Here is a 23,805-nt window from a genome sequence, read left to right as displayed (position 1 = left end):
CTTCGTTTAAAGTCCAATCGTTGCTGTATTAGACTCAAGACGCTATCACTTTAACCTGTCTTTGTAACCTAACATTCACTCTCACTCTGGTCTGTAGTCGGTTGCTTTTTATTTTATTTTATCGCGAAAAGAAAGCAACGTACACTTATATTCTGGTCTGTTGCTTTGTTCCTCGATGATTTTACGATTCTTACCGCGATAAAACAAAAACATTCATCTGCATTCGGTTCCTCGATGTTTTTTTCATGATTCTTACGGGAAAAAACAACATTCACCTACATTCTGGTCCACAGCTTGGTTCCCTGATTTTTTTTGTGTGTGTGATTCTTACCGCGAAAAAACACCATTTAATTTTTAGTTATTACTTACACTCTGGTCTGCAGCTCTGTTCCTCAATGTTTTCCTTATGATTCTTACCACGGAAAAGCAAATAACACAAACAAACAAAGCACAGTAATCGTATCTGTTCCATAATTCAATCCGGTAGCGTACCCCTGGCATGCCCTGAACCAAACATGAACTAACACTCTCGTCTCGGCTTCTCGTTCTGGCCTCTTCTTATACAACGGGGAACACACAATCTTGACGGCTCGGTCCTTACCACAAGAGACCGTTCCCTTATGGACCTCCTCCCCCACAACCCGCCATCCCCTTTCCCTCCACCAATTATACTCTCAAAAACGCCCTCAACCATGCATCTCTTTGGACTTAGGGCCGTCTGTTTAAAGCCTCCCGTAGCTGTTGTTGGGGTTTTAAGGGACTGTTTTGTGATCCTAGTGATAATTTTACACCCTCCACCATATACTCTCAAGAACGCCCTCAACCATGCATTTCTTTGGACTTAGCTGTATGTTTAAAGCCTCCCGTAGATGTTGTTGGGGTTTTATTGGATTGTTTTGTGATCCTAGTGATAGTTTTACACGCCCTCTGCACCTTGAACGGTAAAATTACTCTTGGAAACACGATTGATCTTCTCTGTGGCCTTATAAAATAGGCGTAATGGGGAATCGATACTGGCCTTATAAAATAAACGTAATGGGGAATCGATACTGTTAGAAAAGTTGCTGGGTTTTATTGGACTGTTTTGTGACCCTAGTGATAGTTTTACACGCCCTCTGCACCTTGAACGGTAAAATTACTCTTGGAAACACGATTGATCTTCTCTATGGTCTTATAAAATAGGCGTAATGGGGAATCGATACTGTTAGAAAAGTTGCTGGGTTTTATTGGACTGTTTTGTGATCATAGTGATAGTTTTACACGCCCTTTGCACCTTGAACGGTAAAATTACTCTTGGAAACACGATTGATCTTCTCTGTGGCCTTATAACACAGGCGTAATGGGGAATCGATAATGTTAGAAAAGCCTCCCGTAGATGTTGTTGGGGTTTTAATGGATTGTTTTGTGATCCTAGTGATGGTTTTACACGCCCTCTGCACCTTCAACGGTAAAATTAACCATGGAAATCCGGTTAATCTTCTCTGTGTTCTTAGATAATCGACGTAATAGGGGACCGATAGGTTAGGTTAGGTTAGGTACGTATAACAATATGGGCCTTTTTTTTTTTTTTTTTTACAGCAAAGGAGACAGTTCAAGGGCGTAAAGAAAAATATTGAAAAAAAAGCCCGCTACTTACTGCTCCTGAATATGGGTCAAAGGAGTGGCCAAAAAGAGAGGTCAATTTCGGGAGTGATGTCTGGCTCTTTTCATACAATCGTCAGTCACATAGATATAGTTTTCAGGCAGACATAGACATTCAAGCCTCCGATCTCTGTGTTTGTTTTGTGTCTATATGGTGGGTGGCTTATGTCTGTTTATTTAGTGTCTGTTTGTAGTTTTTTTTTTTTTTCGTGTGTGTGTGTGTGTGTGTGTGTGTGTGTGTGTGTGTGTGTCCTTCATTCTCCTTCATCCCTTGTCTCTGTTGTTTGTGTGTTCAGACTCTCCATACAGGTGACTTGTGTTTGTTTACCTGTCTGTTTTGGTGTTGTTTTTCGTGTCTTGCTTTTTTCTCTTTTTTTTTTTCGCTTTGTTCCATACCGCTTCTCCCTTTCTTTCTTTTTCTTTTCCTGTCCCTTTTTTTTCTTTCTTTCTTTTCATGTGTTGCTATTTATCTCTTTCTTTTGTTTGTTGAATAGTCTTTTTTACTTTCTTTTTCTTTCTTTCTTTTCTTTCTTTTCACCTCTTTTCCTTTCTTCCTTTCTTTCTCCACACACACACACACACCTTTCTTTCTTTCTTTCCCTACTTTTCACTTCTTTCTTTTCATTTTTTCTTCCTTTCTCTCTCAACACACACACACACACACACACACACACACACACACACACACACACACACGCTGGAGGCTGAACTGAAGGTAGGAAATCAGTGGTGTCATATCTTTACACCTTCGTACGTGTTATTGGAGTCTGTGGCCGGTTCGAAACCCAGCCACGTCCACACTGTCAGAGAGAGAGAGAGAGAGAGAGAGAGAGAGAGAGAGAGAGAGAGAGAGAGAGAGAGAGAGAGAGAGAGAATGGAAGATGGAATAAAAAGACAATGAAAAGATAAACAAGAATGAATGAAAACAGAGGAAAAGAAAGAAGGAATTGAAGATAGAATGAAAACGGAAAGAAGAATGAATGAAAACAGAGGAAAGGAGAAAGGAATAGAAGAGTGGACGAAAGGAGAGAGATGAAGAATGAAAAACGGGGATATACGAAGATGGAAAGAACGAAGGATTGGAAGCGTGAAGGAAAGAAAGGACAGGAAGGAAAAAAAAAAAACTGTCATCATGAGAAAGATCTAAACACAAAGGATCGTATTATCAGACATTTCGCTGACCAAAAACACATATTTGACAAGACTTTCGTAGGAGTTGTGGGCATTTCCAGGAGTAGTTTTATGACCCTGGTGGTAGTGTGACCCTTCTTCTGTACCCTGAACCTAAAGAAACACTCATTGGAACCCGACTGACCCCCTCTTTGGCCTTTAGAAATAGCTGATGTGAGAAGCGAAAGTGTCTTAAAATACCAACCTAAGAAGCGTCAGCGTTTAGTCAGCGCATAGCATGTCTTACCTTCGAGTAGGCTACCCAATCACTTTTTACCTTATCGCATACCTCCGCATTCTTTACCTTTAAACCTTCCTGTACAAGCTTATACTGGGAAACCATCATATAGTTTATTCATTGAGGCTCATGGAAAGTCTTATATATGTTCGTACTTCAGTAACTAGAATGAAGAAGACTGCTAAATGAAAAAACAAAGAAAATACACACGAATAATCCCATACATCAGATAAGATCATGGATTTGTTTATAATATAGCAACGTTTTTTCCCCTTGAGGTGCTTCCTTTACTATAGTTATATAAGTACTTCAATAACTAGAATAAAGGAGACAGCTAAAGGAAAAAAGAACAAAGAAAAGAAAAGAAAATAAACACGAATAATCCCATACATCAGATAAGATCATGGATTTGTTTATAATATAGCAACGTTTTTTCCCCTTGAGGTGCCTCCTTTGCTATAGTTATATAAGTATAAGACTGAAAATGGCCTATGAAAACCACACTATATATATGGGCTTTATTCAGCTATGTAAGTCTCGAGATGAAAGCGATTGCATACTTTTCTTGGTTAGATAATAATAGGCATGCGCATAGAAATTAATTAAGAGACCCCCCCATAAGAGCACGTCAGTAATTCGTATGCTGGGAAGGTCCGCGAAGGAATCAAATAAATGGAAGGAGGAGGAGGAGGAGGGGGGTGGTTATGGCGGGCAGCCTGACGCAGCCTTCCCTGTTGGACTTCCCTAATAAGTGGTGTGTGTGAGGCCCGCCGCGGCAGCCTCCCCCTCCTTCACCCCCGCCCTTCCCTCATGCGCAGGTGGGCTTGGGGCTCCTGAGTGGCGGCTAAGCTGAGACTGGCACCTGAAGGACACTCAGGACGGATAAAACTCTCACTTGACTCGGCATAACACGTAAGGAATAATGAAAGAAAAAAAAAAATATATACCTTACTATATACTACGAACTACCTATTTACGTTATTATTTTTTTTTTTTTTTTAGCATAGGTACACTAGACACCCCCAAATGGCCTCTCTGCGTGTAAGGAATAATGAAAGAAGAAAAAAAAAGATACACTGCTTACACTATACGAATTACCTATTATTTACACGTTATTATTGATTTTATTTTGCATCATCATACACTAGACACCCCCAAATGGCCTCTCCGTTGATGTGTGTAAAGTGTAATTAAAAAGATGCTGCGTAGAGTGAATTATTTAGAAGAAAACACGTTATTATTTGTTTTGTTACACTACCATACACATGACGCCTCGAAATAGCCTATCTGTGTGTGTATAGTTAAAAAAAACGATACCACTTATACTGACTCATTAGAAAACACGTTATTATTTATTTTGTTAGATTACCATACTCATGACGCCTCGAAATAGCCTATCTGTGTGTGTAAAGTTAAAAAAAACGATACCACTTATACTGATTCATTAGAAAACACGTAATTATTTATTTTGTTAGATTACCATACACATGACGCCTCGAAATAGCCTATCTGTGTGTGTATAGTTAAAAAAGATACCACTTACACTGACTCATTAGAAAACACGTAATTATTTATTTTGTTACATTACCATACACGACGCCTCGAAATGGCCTAGCTGTGTGTGTATAGTTAAAAAAAATATACCACTTACACTGACTCATTAGAAAACACGTAATTATTTATTTTGTTACATTACCATACACGTGACACCTCGAAATGGCCTAGCTGTGTGTGTATAGCTAAAAAGATATTCTACCTACACTGAATGAGAGAAAAAAACACGTTATTATTTATTTTGTTACATTACTATAAGTTTACTACTCAGATGGCACCCCAATTATCGTACCTCTCTGTCCCCGGTGCATGTTTAACTATGGGTAATACATACGTGCACTACATACATACAGTCATACATACATTCATTCATTCATACATACATACTTGGATATATGTATAAGACTTAGTATCACCTAGAATGTTGTATAGTCTTCCTCCTAACCAACATGATATCCACTCTTCATTCTCTTACCATCCGTTTGGACCCTCTCAGCAACACTCGCTCCTTCATTCTTAAACTATTTCGTAATGCCTATATCTATTAATTAAACACCTATCATTGATTCCTCGTGCTCTTACCTAATGTTTGAACCTCATTATCATCCATACCTCCCTATCATATATTCTTGGCACACAGTAACATCTATTAAAGGTCACGTATTTCCTTCCTCATGTCCTTACCTAACGTTTGACCCTCAGTATCGCATTTAAAATTTGTAATGCTATTTGTATTTGTGCTTCTTTCATCCTACGGCCTTATCGGAGCTTGGTGTATGTTTTTTTTGTTTTTTTACAACAAAGGAGACAGCTCGAAGGCACAAAAAAAGGAAACAATAATAAAAAAAAAGCCCGCTACTCGCTGCTCCTAAAAAGAATCCAAAGAGGTGGCCGAAAGAGGGGTCAATTTCGGGAGGAGAAGTATCCAGATTTAGTAAAGAAGAATTAATTAAAGAAGAGAGAGCGAGACAGAATGAGAAATAAATTGTGCTGCGCGTGTTATGGAATAGAGGAAAACGCCAAAAGACCTCGTGTAATGTTGTATACGTGTCTAATATTACTTGTATTATTAAGCGGCACATTATAGTCTCATCATGATTTTACTGTTCATTTGACCCTCCGCAAGGCATTCAATCTCATAACATTGTTTCGTAACCGGCTCAAGCGTGATATTTACTGGTGTTACTGATCCACGTTACTGAGCGACATAGTATTGGTTCCTGGCACACGTTCCCTGGTGAACATTAAGACCCCGGCAACGCATTCTGTTTCGTAACACTGAAGCTTCGTAACACTGAATCCTCGTAACAGTTAATCGTCGTAACACTGAATCGTCGTAACACTGAATCCTCGTAACAGTTAATCGTCGCAACACTGAATCCCTGTAACACTGAATTCTCGTAACACTTAATCGTCGTAACAATGAATCCTCGTAACACTGAATTCTCGTAACACTTAATCGTCGTAACACTGAATCCCCGTAACACTGAATTCTCGTAACACTGAATCCCTGTAACACTGAAATCTCATAACACTGAATCCTTGTAACATTGAGTCCTCGTAAATGAATCATCGTAACAGTGAATCATCGTAACACTGAATCCTTGTATCACAGTCCTGCTCTTTAGCCCCGGCAACGTATTCAATCGTCTCGTATCACTCCTGACCTTGTTGAACAGTAATGTCATTCAGTTATGCAACCCTCCTTGACGTGTTCTGTTTGGTAATCACTAAGAGCGTTGGGACAGTCGGGGATGATATAAAGGGAAGTAGGAGCAGAAAGACGGGTGCAATGAGGCAAAATGAATGGAAAATGAGGAAAGAAAAGGATGGGAAGTCGGGAAAGGAGGAAATAAAAGGGTGATGGTATGCGTTAAGTAGGAGCAGACAGACGGGTGCAATGAGGCAATGCGAATGGAAAATGAGGAAAGAAAAGGATGGGAAGTCGGGAAAGGAGGAAAGAAAATGGTGATGGCATGCGTTCAGGCTTCTTTATTAGGGGAATACTATATTGTTTTCCCTGAAGAAGTATTCGAGAAAGTAGTTGGGAATATGGCCCAGTTCGACAGTCCAACACCGAGTCCTTGTAAGCGCGCAAACCAAACTATATTCTCCTCAATGATTCGTTATTTCTACTCAATGCCAGATGCTAAAGAGATTTCCTGTGTGGTTTCCTATAATTTCCTCCTTTTTGTATCAACGCCAAACACTAGAGCTTTCGTACAAGGAATTTTCGTCTTATTTTGTGTTTGGTTGGGGAGCTTACAAATTTGCTGTACTGGACTATAAAACTGGCCCATATTATAATCACCTCACAGTCAAGTTCCACAGTGCAGTAGTGTTGTTGTAAGCACTCAACAAACTGTACTCTTCATAATGTTCAGGCTTTACTCATCACCAGATACCAAAAATATTTCCTGTATAGTTTCCACAAATTTCCTAGCTTCTATGTGAACAAACACCATCGAGGGAGCTTTCATAGTCTTTGGTATTTAGTCCGGGAGCTTACAAATCCGCTGTGCTGGGCTTTGGAACTCACCTCTTTATCCCCGTGTTCTCCTCCACTTCCTTTTACTAATCCTAACTTTACCCATTGGTCAGCTGTCGTTCATTCACTATATTTTATAATGAGACGCAAGGAAGGTCACGCACAGCTCCTCGATTCAAGCTATAATTTTACACGTATAGTCTGGTACTTATTTTTTACAGTGAAGGAGACGACTCAAGGGAAGAAAAAAACAAAGCTAAAAAAATTCCCGTCAAACAAACAAACAAAATTACTAAAAAGAACAAAGATCCACTGTGAATAAGTTGTCATTGATCGCGTTGATAAGAATGATAAGAGTCACGGGACGGTTAAAAAAAAAAGAAGCATTTCCTCTTGTCTATTAATACAATGTGGTAAGTCGTGCTGTTTTGTCTTATCAGCGCGGTGCGGTTCGCCAGCTCACCACACGGCTGTTAGAGAGTCATACGTGTTCTTTTCTTTTTATTCTCATTAATTGGTATTTTATTTTCTGTCAACTATTTATATATTTACGGGCATTAATCAAGGTTGTAATGTCTCGTGTTTTATCTTTGTATACATTTTGCACACACGAATTCATTTAGAGAAGAGAGAGACTCATACGTGGTTTTTCCTTTTTATTCTCTTCTATTAGTATCTTATTTTTTTATCAACTATTTATATATTTATGGGAATTAATCAAGGTTGTAATGTCTCGTGTTTTATCTTTGTATACATTTTGCACACACGAATTCATTTAGAGAAGAGAGAGAATGAGACTCATACGTGGTTTTTCCTTTATATTCTCTTCTATTCGTATTATATTTTTTATCAACTATTCATATATTTACGGGCATTAATCAAGGTTGTAATGTCTCGTGTTTTATCTTTGTATACATTTTGCACACACGATTTCATTTAGAGAAGAGAGAAAAAAAAGAGAGGGAGCCTGTGAGGAAAGAGTAATATACCAAAGATTTATTTATACATATGTAGAGGGAGGCGTTCATATACAAGCTTACAAATTTGAGGAAACTATGCTGGAAATATGTTAAGTATGAGTGCTGAGGAAAACAAATTAATCATAACAGAGAGTACAGTTTGATTGAAGTGGGAACAAGAACACTGTATTGCACTATGGAATATACCAAAGATTTATTTATACATATGTAGAGGGAAGCGTTCATATACAAGCTAACAAATTTGACGAAATTACCCTGGAAATATGTTTGATATGAGTGCTGAGTAAAACAAATTAAAGAGAAGGTAGGGAGGGGAGAAGGAAATTTGTGAGGAAAGGAGGGAGGGAGGGAAGAATGAAAGGAGTCAGGTAGTCCAAAAGTGTGTGTGTGTGTGTGTGTGTGTGTAGGGAGCGAGAGCCATACGTGAATGTTTTGTGTAATGTTATGCGTGGCTTATCTCGTCATCGTACCTTTTTTTTTATGTCTTTCCTTCCCTTCCCTGGCCTTGGCTTTCACTTCATTCATTTCTTCTAACCTTCGTCCTTACCTTTTTCCATCTCCTTCCCTTCCTTAGTTTTCCAGGTATTTATTTCTCCCTGCCTGCCTGCCTGCCTCCGTCCCTTCCATTATTTTTTGCCCTATTATCTCTTTCATTTGGTTTTCATTCCATTCATCCTTTCTTCGTCTCTTCGCCTCTCCTTCTCTCTCCTTCCGTAACTTGCCTTTTTCCACTCCTACGTCTTCTTTTCCACCTCTTCACCCTTCTCTTTCCTCCTCACCCGCCTTATCACCCTTTAATTCCTTCTCTTATTTGCCTTTCATTCCATTCATCCTTTCTTCGTCTCTTCGCCTCTCCTTCTCTCTCCTTCCGTAACTTGCCTTTTCCTCTCCTCCGTCTTCTTTTCCACCTCTTCACTCTTCTCTTTCCTCCTCACCCGTTCCTTCTCGCACTTGGCTTTCATTCCATTCATCTTTTCTACGACTCTCCCTTACTCTCCTTCCCTTGCTTGCTTCTTTCACTCGTACGGTTTCTATTCCACCTCATCTCCCTTTCCTTTCCTCCTTTTCTGTCTTATCTCCTTTTCCTTTCCTTCGTGTACTTCTCCTCGTCCTTTTCCGTCTCATTACCTTTACTTTCTCCTCACATTCCCTTCACATTCCCGCCCTCTTGCAGACTCCTAAAAAAGTTCTTGATTCGTGGAAGGCGGACGATGGAGTGGCCGGGGAGAGAGAGGGAGAGGAAGAGAGATGAAGGATGGGATGGGGCGGGGTAGGAGCTGGAAGGCAAGGGTTCAGGCAGGAGAAAGGATGCCTGGAGAAAGAAGAAAGTAGGCAGACACACCAAGGTCAGGAGGGGCACCTTGACGTTGGGGTGAAGGGGGGGGGGTGAAGGGGTGATGGAGGGGTAGGGGTGGGGGGTGAGGGTGTTCCAGGGAGGATGACGATGGAGTTTCTTTACTGATGACGGACGAATGGAGGGTACAAGGAGAGAGAGAGAGAGAGAGAGAGAGAGAGAGAGAGAGAGAGAGAGAGAGAGAGAGAGAGAGAGAGAGAGAGAGAGAGAGAGAGAGAGTAAATTGCCTCCTTTGCTTTCTCGTGTAGTTGGTGAATTCGGTTGTTTGGTTGAGGAATTGCTTGATTGGTTGGTTAGGTATATAGGTGGTTAATTGATAGATGAGTTGATTGGTTGGTTGATAAGTTGATTGCCTTCCTTTCGCTTGGTTGGGTGGTTTAGTGTGAAATTGGTTGGTTGATGAGTTGGTTTGAGTTGAGTGGGTGATTGGATGCTTGGTTGATTCCTTTGGGTGAGTGGTTAGTCGATTAATAGGTTCGTTGGTCAGGTTGTTTGGTTGCTTGCTTGCTCGGTACGTTGAGTCTCTTCAGTTGATTGTTTGGTTATGTGGTTGGTTGCTCGGTAGATTGGTTGCCTCTTAAGGGGCTATTACACTGGGCAAATTTTCCGTGGATCTTCAGTCAAACCACGATTTCCGCTGGCGTGGTTCTATATTTCCGTGGTTTTCTGACGTGTCCACGATCTTCCAAAGCTACGGTAGATTTCACCGAAGGACGACGGTATTACTCACCATCATCAGCAGCATCAATAACGAGAAACAAATGAGAACCACGCTAGCGGAAATCGTGGCTTGACTGAAGATCCACGGAAAATTTGCCCCTTATCAGCTTGGTCAGGGCGCCACTACCTCCAACTGCCCCCCATTCCTTTCCCACTCTGGAGAAACTCGTCTGGCCGCGTCTTTCCCTCCCTCGCCCACTCTCTCTCTCTGCTTCAGGGGAATAAAAAAAAAAAAAAAGAGGAAACGTGTCCGTGTTTGCGTTACAGTGCCCTTCCCCCGCCCCGTGGTGAAAGCTGGCCGTGTCCGTGTATCCGTGTGTCCGTCTGTTTGGTAAGGCGGTGGTGATAGTGATGGTGAGAGTAGTAATGATGGTGTTGGTAACGTGGTTTTTTTTTTATAGTTTTGTATGATGGTGGTGATGGTGATAGTAGTGATGATAGTGTTAGTGATGGTAACTTGGTGTTTTTTTTATAGTTTTGTAAGGTGATGGTGATGATAATAATGATGATGATGACAGTGAAGGTGGTGATAAATTGATGACTTTTTTTTTATAGTTTTATAAGGTGGTGATGGTGATAGTAGTGATGATAGTGTTGGTGATGGTAACTTGGTGTTTTTTTTGTTTTTGTTTTGTAAGGAGGTGGTGATGGTGATAGGAATGATAGTGTTGGTGATGGTAACTTGTTTTTTTTTTTATAGTTTTGTAAGGTGGTGATGATGGTGATAGGAATGATAGTGTTGGTGATGGTAAGTTGGTGGCCTTTTTTATAGTTTTGTAAGGAGGTGGTGATGGTGATAGGAATGATAGTGTTGATGATGGTAACTTGGTGGCCTTTTTTATAGTGTTGTAAGGTGGTGGTGATGGTGATAGGAATGATAGTGTTGGTGATGGTAACTTGGTGGGTTTTTTATATAGTTTTGTAAGGTGGTGGTGATGGTGATAGGAATGATAGTGTTGGTGATGGTAACTTGGTGGTTTTTTTTTGTTTTGTTTTGTGGTGGTGATGGTGATGATAATAATGATGATGATGATGACGGTGATGGTTGTGATAACCTGGTGACTTTTTTTTATAGTTTTGTAAGATGGTGACGATGATAGTGATAATGATAATAATGATAATAATAACAACGATGGTGGTGATAACTCGGTGGCGGATTTCCTTTCAGTGTGAGACAACGTCATTCTCTCTCTCTCTCTAAAAAAAAAAGTTAGTATGATAATTGTAATAAGGGCAATGTTGATGGTAACTTGGTGCATTTCCTTTTAAGTGTGAAGCGACCTCATTCTTTCTTATATATATAAAAAAAAACAAGTATGATAATAGTAGTAACAGTAATGGTGATGGTAACTTTGTGGCTTCTATCCTTTTAAGTGTGAAGCAACGTCATTCTTTCTTATATGTGCAAAAAAACAAGTATAATACCAGTAATAGTAGCAATGGTGATGGTAAATTGGTGCCTTTCCTTTTAAATGTGAAGCAACGTCATTCTTTCTTATAAATACAAAAAAAGAACAAGTATAATACCAGTAATAATAGCAATGGTGACGGTAACTTGGTGCCTTTCCTTTTAAATGTGCAGCAACGTCATTCTTTCTTATAAATACCCCCCTACCTCCCCCCCCCAAAAAAAAAGTTAAGTTTCCCTCGTCACGCCGTCAAGACCTTTCACCCACTGACTAACAGAAACATATTCGTGCCAAGCAGCCAAGTTTTTTTCATATTTTTGTATATCTTCTGCTTAATATAGAGGACGTAATTATCGACGCTGCTAGTCTGTTTTCATATATAGAGGAACACTTCGAGCCATCATCTGTTCCTTCCACTTGTCACACACACAGAAAAAAGTAAAAGAAAAGAGAAAAATCAAATAGGAAATAAACATTCTATAAATACATAAATAAATAAATAAGTAAAATCGTCGTAAGGAAAGTCGACCAACTGCTTTTTTTGTTTAACTTTCCACGTCCACTGTTGGGTTACTGAACTGAAATATTGCAGGGTCAGGTACGCATGGTGTGTGTGTGTGTGAGAGAGAGAGAGAGAGAGAGAGAGAGAGAGAGAGAGAGAGAGAGAGAGAGAGAGAGTGAGTTGTAATAAAGGGGAACAAAGGTACAGAACAAGACACTAAACTGACCTTCGATGGGCTATAAAGGATGGAGGCTTTGGATGGGCCACTCAACCATAATATTAATAGCGTTCCAGAGAGAGAGAGAGAGAGAGAGAGAGAGAGAGAGAGAGAGAGAGAGAGAGAGAGAGAGAGAGAAACACTGACACCATATAGAAGAAACTCGACAAACATTTCCTGACAAACAATCATGGACCGACAGAACTGGAATCCTGGGTACTTAAGTTCTTTTTATGGTTCCCTCCTGGTGGTCCTTTATGTGTATGGGGGGTTGGGGGGGAGGGGGCTGCTTGATGTCCCTGGTGTCCTTCTGAGCCTACTACGAGAACCATACAAGAGGAGATGAGACGGGGTGAAGAGTAGTAGTAGTAGTAGTAGTAGTAGTAGGGGGAGGGGAGAATGAATGGGAGTGTACTTGAGGATGAAGGGCAGGAGGAGGAGAAAGGGGTTTAGTGGGGGGACGGTTTACAAAGGGGTATAGGGAGGGGGAGGAGAGAGGGGTGTAGAGGACGGGTGGGGGGGGTTGGAGGTTAGGGAAGTTTGCTGATAAATGCTTAGCGGGCTTTTTATTATTTTATTTATATACTTTTGCCGTTAATCTGCTTCCGTTACTGAAAAAAAATATATATTCGTGTGCTTGTTATATATTACGGCGTTATGGAAGCTTTGTATGTGTGTGTGTGTGTGTATTTAATTAAGTAAAGGAGAGAGAGAGAGAGAGAGAGAGAGAGAGAGAGAGAGAGAGAGAGAGAGAGAGAGAGAGAGAGAGAGAGAATAAGAAGAAAATAAGACAGTGCTGCTTGTGTAAAGGGAACAGAGGAAAATGCAGAAAGAGTTCACGCGTTATCGTTTTAATGGTGTCGATACTGATAAGAAGAAAAAAAAGTATAAGAAGAAAAAGAGAACAAGGAGAAAAAGAAGGAAAGATAAGGGACGAGAACGAGAAGAAAGGAAAATAAGAAAATGTAAAAAGATAGGAATGAGAAAAAAGATAAAAAAGACAGGAAGAAGAAGAAGAAAAAAGAGAACAAGGAGAAAAAGAAGGAAAGATAAGGGACCAGAACGAGAAAAGAGGAAAATAAGAAAATGTAAAAAGACAGGAATGAGAAAAAAGATAAAAAAGACAGGAAGAAGAAGAAAAAGAAGAGAGGATAAAAAACAAGACGAAAGAAGAATAGAGAAAAAGAATACAAGGAAAGGATTACGGAGACAACACCAACAAAAAGAAGGGAAAATAAGAAAATATAAACAGACAAAAATAAAACAAGAAAAAAATATATAAAAAGACAAGAACAAGAAGAAAAAGAAGAAAGAATAAAAAACAAGGCGAAAGAAGAATAGAGAAAAGGAAAACAAGGAGGAGGAAAGGATTACGGAGACAACACCAACAAAAAGAAAGGAAGATAAGAAAATATAAACAGACAAAAATAAAACAAGAAAAAAAAATATAAAAAGACAAGAATAAGAAGAAAAAGGAGAAAGGATATAAAACAAGGCGAAAGAAGAATAGAGAAAAAGAAAACAAGGAGGAGACAACATCAAAAGGAGCAAGAAAGGACATAACAAACCTTGAAACAGTAAGAGACAAGGAAAACGGATATATGCGTCGTCATAACACCACCATCACCACCACCACCTGACGCAGCCCTCACCCTTCAGAACACCACCACCACCACCACCACCAGAGGCCCATTATGCAGGAGCGAGCCCCTTGACGCCTATTGTAGACGGAAATGCACGCTAGCCACGCCCTTGAGTCTCACAATGGAGGGAGGAGTCGTCTGGAGGTGTTGTTGAATAGGTGGAAGGCGTCAAGCAACACACCTCCTCTGTTGCATAAAAGATGGAAGGAAAGACAAGAGGAGTGGAAATAAAACAATAGCCGTGGAAGTAGAAATCCCTATATAGAAGGCGTTAAAGACTCAGGGAATGAAAAAGAAACTATGAATCGTCAGAAAGTATAAAAAAAGGAAACTGCTGCACAAAAGGAAGATAGAAGGAAAGACAAGAGGAGTGGAAATAAAACAATAGCCGTGGAAGTAGAAATCCCTATATAGAAGGCGTTAAAGACACAGGAAATGAAAAAGAAACTTTGAATCGTCAGAAAGTACAAAAAAGGAAACTGATGCACAAAAGGAAGATAGAAGGAAAGACAAGAGGAGTGGAAATAAAACAATAGCTATAGAAGGCGTTAAAGACACAGGAAATGAAAAAGAAACTATGAATCGTCAGAAAGTACAAAAAAGGAAACTGATGCACAAAAGGAAGATAGAAGGAAAGACAAGAGGAGTGGAAATAAAACAATAGCCGTGGAAGTAGAAATCACTATATAGAAGGCGTTAAAGACTCAGGGAATGAAAAAGAAACTATGAATCGTCAGAAAGTATAAAAAAAGGAAACTGATGCACAAAAGGAAGATAGAAGGAAAGACAAGAGGAGTGGAAATAAAACAATAGCCGTGGAAGTAGAAATCCCTATATAGAAGGCGTTAAAGACTCAGGGAATGAAAAAGAAACTAAGAATCGTCAGATAGTATAAAAAAAGGAAACTGATGCACAAAAGGAAGATAGAAGGAAAGACAAGAGGAGTGGAAATAAAACAATAGCCGTGGAAGTAGAAATCCCTATATAGAAGGCGCTAAAGACTCAGGGAATGAAAAAGAAACTATGAATCGTCAGAAAGTACAAAAAAGGAAACTGATGCACAAAAGGAAGATAGAAGGAAAGACAAGAGGAGTGGAAATAAAACAATAGCCGTGGAAGTAGAAATCCCTATATAGAAGGCGTTAAAGACTCAGGGAATGAAAAAGAAACTATGAATCGTCAGAAAGTATAAAAAAAGGAAACTGCTGCACAAAAGGAAGATAGAAGGAAAGACAAGAGGAGTGGAAATAAAACAATAGCCGTGGAAGTAGAAATCACTATATAGAAGGCGTTAAAGACTCAGGGAATGAAAAAGAAACTAAGAATCGTCAGATAGTATAAAAAAAGGAAACTGCTGCACGAAAGGAAGATGGAAGGAAAGATAATAGAGTGAAAAGAGCAACAAAGTAGAAATCACTAGAAAGAAGAAGAATGCGTGAAAGAAGGAAATAACACACCTCCTCTATTGCATAAAAGGAAGATGGAAGGAAAGATAATAGGAGCGAAAAGAGCAACAAAGTAGAAATCACTAGAAAGAAGAAGAATGCGTGAAAGAAGGAAATAACACACCTCCTCTGTTGCATGAAAGGAAGATGGAAGGAATGAAAAAAGTAGTAACAGTGGAAGGAGAAATCATTAAAAAGTATATAAGAAGGAGACTAGCATAAAAGGAGATGGACGGAAAAACAAAAGGAATAAAACAACAACAACAATAAAGAAAGTTGCAATCACTGGAAAGCATAAAATAGGAAAACTGCCCCATAAAAGGAGAAAATAATAAGAAAGAATGGGAAAAAAATACAGGGCTGGAAAAAAGTTTGAAAGTACAAGATGCATAAGAAGATTGCTGCAGGAAAGAAAGAAAAGAAAAACGAACCAAAAAAAGCAGAAAAGAAATAGGAAGCGAGGGAAGAGAAAGCAGGCGGAAAAAAAGTGCTGTTATAACGAGAGAAGGAAAGAATGACGAAGCAAAAGAAAGGAAACAGGAAAAGTAGGGATATAAAAACTAGACTGCAAAAAAAATGAAAAGAAGAAACACACTTGCAGAAAAGACAAGAAAAGAGACAAAATAAGTGAAAAGAAAACAGGCCATATGAACTCTTGAAGCAACTCCCCCCCCCCTCCCCCCTCCCCCCCCCACAAAAAAGAACACTAGCGAAACGGAGGAAAAATACGTTTGATTTCACCCCACCAAGAGGCTAATAATGTTGGTATTGTCAAACGCTTCAGCCACTCACATCAACTCTATCCTAAGGCCGAAAAGGAGATCAGTCGGGCTCTAATGCGTGTTTCTTTAGGTTCATGGTACGGAAGATGGGTCAAACTACCTCCAGGGTCATAAAACTACCCCTGGAAATGCTCAAAACTCCTACGAAAGCCTTGTCAAATATGTGTGTTTAAAAATACGGCCCTCAAGACATCCTCGGCGCTAAAAATACGGCCCTCAAGACATCCTCGGCGCGGGTTGCAAATATGATCATCGCTGACCCTTGCAGATGATTGAACATAATAATAGTCTCACGGCAACACTTGTGGGTATAATATTTTTTCTACCTGTACGTCAATCGTCTTCTCCTGTATGTGTTATGTAGCCTGTATTCTCAGACGCTTTCGGCTCTCACAACTATCTCCAAAGGCCACAAAAGAGATAAGTCGGGTTTTCACGTTCATGATGTAGAGGCCTTTTTTTTTACAACAAAGGAGACAGCTCAAGGGCACACAAAAAAGGAAACAATAATAAAAAAAGCTCCTAAAAAGAATCCAAAGAGGTGGCCGAAAGAGGGGTCAATTTCGGGAGGAGAGGTGTCCAGATACCCTCCTCCTTGTCAAACTATTACGAGGCTCTACCTCTACGAAAGCTTTGTCAAATGTGTGTATGTGTGTGTGTGTGTGTGAGAGAGAGAGAGAGAGAGAGAGAGAGAGAGAGAGAGAGAGAGAGAGAATCTCGAAACATGACAAATCTGGGACTCGCCGTTTTAACCTAACCCACTTTCCTTCACCCTACCATACAGCCACACCTACTAATTTCCTTCCGTTTCTTTCTTCTCTCCCCCCGCCAGGGTTCGCCGGCATGTGCGCCAAGACAACGGTGGCGCCGCTGGACCGCATCAAGATCCTCCTGCAGGCGCACAACAAACACTACAGACACGACGGTGGGTGGAAAACATGGCACGTAAAAGAGTGATAAGGAGAATGATATGCATGTACGAATAAACTGCAGTGGTTGCCAAAGTGTGCGGTGGGAATATGGGGGGAGGGGATGAAAAAGGGAGATAGTTTGGGGCCGGCAGAGTACGTGGCATTAGGAGTAATTAATAACTTTTTGTTTTTGTAATATCTGAATGACAGAATCTATGTCACAAGTACTAAGGCTAAGCAAATGGATCATGTTTGCCCTATAGATGATTCAGTAAAAAAAAAAATGTAAACGAGAGCACTCACAAACAATCTAAATGAATGAGCCAGTGAAGATTAAACGTATGAATGGGTGAGTACGTGAGTGAGTGAGTGAGGAGTAAATGAACGGATGGATGAGTATGTGAACAAGTAGGTGAGTGAATGAGTAACAGGGGAGTGAGTGAGTGAGTAGGGAGTGAGTGAGTGAGTGAGCGAGCAGTGACGGGGCACAAACACATGGTGGTGAAGGAAGAGGCGCATGTCTTCACATCACCATTCACCACCAACCCACTAATCCCCTTATCCACTCGCCTCCTCCGGTTTATTCTGGTTTGTTTACACACATTGCCTCAACCCGTGCCTGCTACACCTCCAGTCCCTCCCGCAATATCCCCATCTGAGAGAGAGAGAGAGAGAGAGAGAGAGAGAGTAGTAGTATAGTATTGGTATTTTTATTTTATTTTTCATTCCTTCTATCTCATTTTCTTCTTCATTTCCTCTTTTCAGTTTTTCTTATTCTCCTTCGCATTTCGTTTTTGTCAGTTATTGTTATTTTTCTTTACTCCTTCCTCCTGCTTTTCTTCTTCCTTTCTTCTCTTCTTCATTTGTTTTTTCTTACTCTCGTCATTTTCTCCTTTTTCTTGTTATTCTGCATTTTTTTCTTGAGAGAGAGAGAGAGAGAGAGAGAGAGAGAGAGAGAGAGAGAGAGAGAGAGAGTACTTTTTTGTCGATGGAAAGGGAAACACCAGCTTGAAGTTAGATTTTGTGTTATTAATCCTTTACACGAAAATACATATACGTACCTAACAGCAATACCATCCTAAATTAATCAATCAACGAAACAATCAGTCAGTCAATCAATCAATCAATAAATAGAGGAAGAAAACGGAAAATGAATAGCCTACGTTTATCAATTGGGTCTTATCAGTGATTTGTGGACGCCCTCACATCATGTCTCACTCAGTTCCAAAGATGATCGACCTTCGAATCATAATCAGGACGAGTGTGAATCATGTGTGTGTGTGTGTGTGTAGGAAAATTCCGATGAAGGACGATTAGCCGAGCCGGGTAGAGGGTAAATCCCTTCTTAATCCCTCTTACACACTCTCTTTCTCTAACACTGATTTCCTCTTTCCTTTGCTTTTAGTCTTGGTATAATTCTTTCTTTCTGTCTTTTTGTCTGTCGGTCGGTCTGCCCTGTCTGTCTAAAGGTCGGACTTCTCATACGCTTCTGCCTCGCACATCCAGTATTTCCAGAGGCTGAAAAGAAGGTTAATTGGGTTTTCAATGAGTGGTTTTCGTTTTCATGGTACAGAAGCTCCGTCATTCTACCACCAGGGTCATAAAACTACCCATGGAAAGGCCCACAACTCCTACGAAATGCTCGTGAAATGTGTGTGCTTGGGCGCGGAAATGTTAACCCGGTAGCAGCGACGAGCCAAATTTGTGGCTTTAAAGTTTACCGTGTACCAGCGACGGGCTAAATTTTTGCCATGAAATAAACCCCCCCAAAAAAACAGATGATGCATAAACTTAACAAATATTATATATTATATATAATGAAATGGTTTGTTATTTTTTTTTTTTTTTTTTTTTTCTCGAAGGGCCTTTAATTATTATCCCCGAAACATAGCTAGTTAAAGAATGTGGCATAGGGTTCGTTGCATCATCCGACCCCCCTCCCGTCGCCGCCTCTCGCAAGCCACGTGTAGGTGTCGCAGCCCAACCCACCACTTTTAAAACTTGTAATGCACTCAGTCCACCTCTTGATTTTTTTTTTTTTTTTTTTTTTGTAGGAGCAGCGAGTAGCGGGCTTTTTTTTTATTATTGTTTCCTTTTTTTGTGCTTGAGCTGTCTCCTTTGTTGTAAAAAAAAAAGTCGCTATCGTTCTCTTATTCATCTTTAGCGATGTTTCTGGCTGATGCTGATGCTGATTTTTTATTCAGTCCTGCTCAAAATTATCTTATTGTTTAAACTGAATTGTGAAGTGAATGCTGCTGTTCCGTTTAGGTAGCTTTTCTTCGTCTGTAGATCATAATGACTTTGGATTTGAGATTTTCCTATAACTATTTTCGGCACTTCTTTATCCGTATAGCAACGTAGCTACACCATGGGAGTTTTCACTGAATTACGAGCATGGCGTGAAATTGTTTCGTAGATCGCATTTTTCATCTGTACATAAAGTTCTTACGTCAATTTTTTTTTTCCCCGGTTTAAATCCAGAGAAATGAACTTACATATATCATTGCGGTTATCTGTTATCCGCGCCGATAGGGAACTACTCAACTCGCGATAACGCCACGCAAGGAACACCCAAAACCTCACTTCGCGCTGTGTCTTAAGGCCCGCCCTGCTCAGCCTGGCATGAACCCATCAGGTAGAAGCCAGGCTCAGCACTACAGGTACGCCATCTTAGCTTTGTTACGACCCCCCTGCTGTGGGCAGGAAAGGGAGGGGCCCATGCACTGCTTTTCTTTATCTCGAACGGATGGTCCTTGAGGAAAGTAGCCCAGTGTACGAGTTGGATTATTATGACTTGAAACCTCGTTATTTCCGGCAGAATAGTCACCCAGATCCTTTGTGTCACACCAAGAGATAAGAGATTACCCAACGTGAAATTTGGTTCGGGTGAGTCTTCGTTATTTCCTTATCTTTTAACCGGCTTACCTAGTCCACGTGTTTGCGTTCTCGAGATGCTTGCTGTCTTATTTTAGTGTTTTATGTTATAACAAAGATCTAGTACTCTTCCCTCACCCCCCAAAAAATGAGGCACGTGAGTAATGGTATTTTTTCTTTCATTAGAGTAATCAAAATGGTACATACTTTGGCAACTTACGTATTGCAGACTTTGTACTTTTGTGATAGTATTCTTGTCTTTGAATGAAAGCGAAGGACTAATGTTTTGTGGCCATCTTGCAAGGTTGTGTGTATACAGCAGAGCCATCGAATAGGAGAGCCACGCGAAATTGAAATGGATGCTGATAATTTTTTTTTTCTTTTTCTTTTTGTGTGTGTGTGTAAGTGTGCTTGAGATATCGTCAGGATCTCGAAGAAGTACCTAGAGCACAGAGAACACTATTGTATCAGCATCAATTTGAATTTCGCTCTGCTCTTGGTAACAATATATTGCGCCTCTCATAAAATTGGTCAAAAATATTTTTTCTATGGTGCAGGCGTCGTGAGCGGCCTGCGGAACATCATCGCGCGGGAGAATGTGTGGGCGCTCTACAAGGGGAACGGCGCCCAGATGGTACGCATCTTTCCCTACGCCTCCACGCAGTTCACCTCCTTCGAGCTGTACAAGAAGGTGGGTTGTGTTCACTGAGCACGCCGCGCAGCCCTGCCATGCTATAGAACGTATTACAAGGAACAGTGAAGACCCAAATTTTATAGATTCAGCCAGACTAGTATTTCCATATGCCTATTTTTTTTCTTTTTTTATACCAGGGTGGGGATAAAGTTGCTTTTCATGGTTTTGTTTTGAAATCAGGATATTGTCATCCATGGAACTGAGAAAAACAACTGGACATAACACCATTCTCTTGATAAATAAATTATGTAATGTTGGTCTTATCACAACAACAAGGGCAGGTTTTTTTTTCCTTTTTTTTATATCTGTAAGTAGGGGTCTTTGTCAGGGATCTTAAACAATAATGGGTTGTGTATGCAGTACATGCCCGGTGTTGTTAAAGACAGTATTCCATCGGTCTTCATCTCGTTGGTCTCGGCAGATCCTGAACAACGCGTGGGGCCACAACAAGTTCCTGGGCAAGATCACCTCCGGCGTGGCGGGCTCCATGGCGGGGGTGTCGGCCGTCTTCCTCACCTACCCGCTGGACACCATCCGCGCGCGCCTGGCTTTCCAGGTGTCCGGCGAACACCTCTACTCGGGCATCGTCAACGCGGCGGTCACCATTGTGCAGACGGTAAGCTGCAGACTTAGTGATAGTGATAATACTGATAGTTTATCACAATTTTTGTAATGTAATATGTAGCAGTACAAAAAGTAACAGATGAATAATTTATTTTTTCCTGTTGTAGACTCCAGAATCACTTATGTCAGTTTTTGTTTTTATAATCAATGACTTTACATTCAACAAGAATTTGTGATACAAATATGAGGTATTATAATCACCCTGTGGTCTAAACTGATAATAAGATGTTTTCATAGCAGTTAAATGCTTCAGTTATTGGTGTCTCGTACAAAAAGTAATGGGAACAATAGAAGATGACTAAGTACTAATAATAACATTAGTAATAATAATAAATTCAACTAGACTGAGTAATTATGATAGTTATACAATATGAATATAATAAAAATATAAAAAAAAATGCAGTACAGTTATAATAGAAAGTCTGAAATAGCTAGACCCCATGTCTGGGTGGAGGAGGAATTTCATATCTGGGAACATTTCCATCTAAATATTGGAGTATGGGGTGGGCAGTGTAGGGAAGGCGGGCCAATGGCTCAGTCAAGAGGATCATGAGGGCTAGAAGTGTAAGCATGGAGGTAAATGGGAGTACTAAACTGTATAGTTCTGCCAATCTTGACATGTGCCACTGAAACATGGAAAAGCATGGAATGAGTCTCAGCTGGCAAGGAAATGTGCTGTAGAAATTATTTACTGGAGGAGAGCATGTGGCTAACAAGATGAGGTGGTGTGAGTAGTAAAGAGGTGTACAGGAGAGGCAGTAAAGGTGGTAAAGCAAGAGGTGTTGACTTTGGACTGGTGGATTGGGTAAAGCAAAGTTCACTGAGATGATTTGGACACCAGAGAATGCAGAAATGGGATTTTATGAGGTGGGTTTAGGAGTCAAATATGAGAGTAGGAGGTGATGGGGATGCCTGAATGTTGCCAAAAGGGAGTGTATGAACAGGGAAAACTGGAGACTTCTGCCATGACCACCCTCTCAATTTGAGTGTCCAGAGGCAACAGGGAATCAGATCTTTAGATAAACAGTCTCATCTCATTGGGTTACATTTTCACCTGTAGCTATATAAATATTTTTTTCTGGGTTTGACACTACACTGGTTAAGAGAGAAATAGGAGCTTGATGATGTGATGATGATGATGATCTGCATATTCACTGTGGTGGTGATGTAGCAGTGATGAGTATAGTCAAATACTAGAGATGAATAGCTTATGATGTTTTACTGAACCTAATTTAAACTTTCACAGTAGTTGATACATTACCATGTTTCCCCCGGCAGGAGGGTGGCATGCGTGCACTGTACCGAGGCTTCACAGCAACGGTGTGTGGCATGATCCCATATGCCGGCCTCAGCTTCTACTGCTTTGAGCAGATGAAGTACTTGTGCATGGCATGGGCTCCAATGTACACCTGTAAACCTTGTCAGAAAAATACAGGTAGGCAAACATCATTGTGGAATACATTGATGGCACTCAGTCCATTAGTGCGGTATATGTAATGAATTAAGAGAGAAAATGAAGTACACTTATATATCCATAAACTAATTTTCTTGCCACAGAAAGCTATGCAGAACCAGTCATCAGGAGCAATAGCACTTTCAGATACATATACATTTATTTCTGATTGGCATGATTGTTAGAAAATTGTTACATAAGTTATGGAGACTTTTATCCAGAAATAATAATTTATTGTAAAAAAAATTAGACCCTCTGTGTGTTTCCTTTTGGGTGCACCCTTAACTTATATTTCAGCAGTGTTTTAGAGATATGCTCAAGAATTCAACATAGCCAAAGTTTACATGTGTGGTGCAAATTTGACTTCTTGCTTCATACACATTCTTCCTGCAGGGGGTCTGGTACTGACGGTACCTGCAAAGCTCCTCTGTGGCGGCCTGGCAGGCGCTGTGGCTCAAAGCTTTTCCTACCCTTTTGATGTCACTCGGCGGAGGATGCAGCTGGCATGGATGAATGAAGAGACACGAAAATTTGGGTGAGTTCCAAAAACTGGAACATAAAATTTCAGATTGTCCGGTAACTTGATGATCCTCTCTAGAACATGAAATTGGTTTTGGTCTCTGCTTACTTTTCCTATAAAATGAGTCTAGAAAGTGTTATAATAGAGGAATATATAACACTCATTTCACTACAACCATAACTTTTATGAGGAGAATACAAGGCATTGGACAGATATACCCAGGTTCTTAAGCAAGAAGCATGCTTGGTCATTGCATTGCCCCATAGTGAAATGGTAGTGAAACTTCATTATTATGCATTTAGCTCTTTGTATATATATATATATATATATATATATATATATATATATATATATATATATATATATATATATATATATATATATATATATATATATATATATATATATATATATATATATATAACTTTTGGTAGCTGCTTATTTTTTTCTGAGTTTGATTTCTTAATGAAAAGGTGAATGCTCATTTTATCATTTTCCCTTTGTCTGTCATCAAGTAACTTTATTTTCCATTTCTTCCATGTACTGGGTGATGCTTACTTTACCAGAGCGTAAGTTGTCTTCCTGT

General features: G+C 40.0%; 1 protein-coding gene across 1 annotated transcript in view; it reads left to right on the top strand.

Moving 5' to 3' along the window:
* LOC127007704 (solute carrier family 25 member 16-like) overlaps positions 1 to 23,805 on the top strand; it is a 34,155-nt gene that overhangs the window by 5,527 nt on the left and 4,823 nt on the right. The window contains exons 2-6 of the mRNA XM_050878936.1: positions 16,976 to 17,068; positions 20,486 to 20,619; positions 21,044 to 21,238; positions 22,525 to 22,681; positions 23,093 to 23,234. Of these exons, the coding sequence (XP_050734893.1) occupies positions 16,976 to 17,068; positions 20,486 to 20,619; positions 21,044 to 21,238; positions 22,525 to 22,681; positions 23,093 to 23,234 (721 nt within the window). The remainder of the gene's footprint in view (positions 1 to 16,975; positions 17,069 to 20,485; positions 20,620 to 21,043; positions 21,239 to 22,524; positions 22,682 to 23,092; positions 23,235 to 23,805) is intronic.

Source organism: Eriocheir sinensis, chromosome 36, assembly GCF_024679095.1.
Source record: "Eriocheir sinensis breed Jianghai 21 chromosome 36, ASM2467909v1, whole genome shotgun sequence".
In the NCBI taxonomy this organism is placed as follows: Eukaryota; Metazoa; Arthropoda; class Malacostraca; order Decapoda; family Varunidae; genus Eriocheir; species Eriocheir sinensis.
Note: the sequence above shows the minus strand (reverse complement) of the source record. Positions and strands in the feature narration are given on the sequence as shown.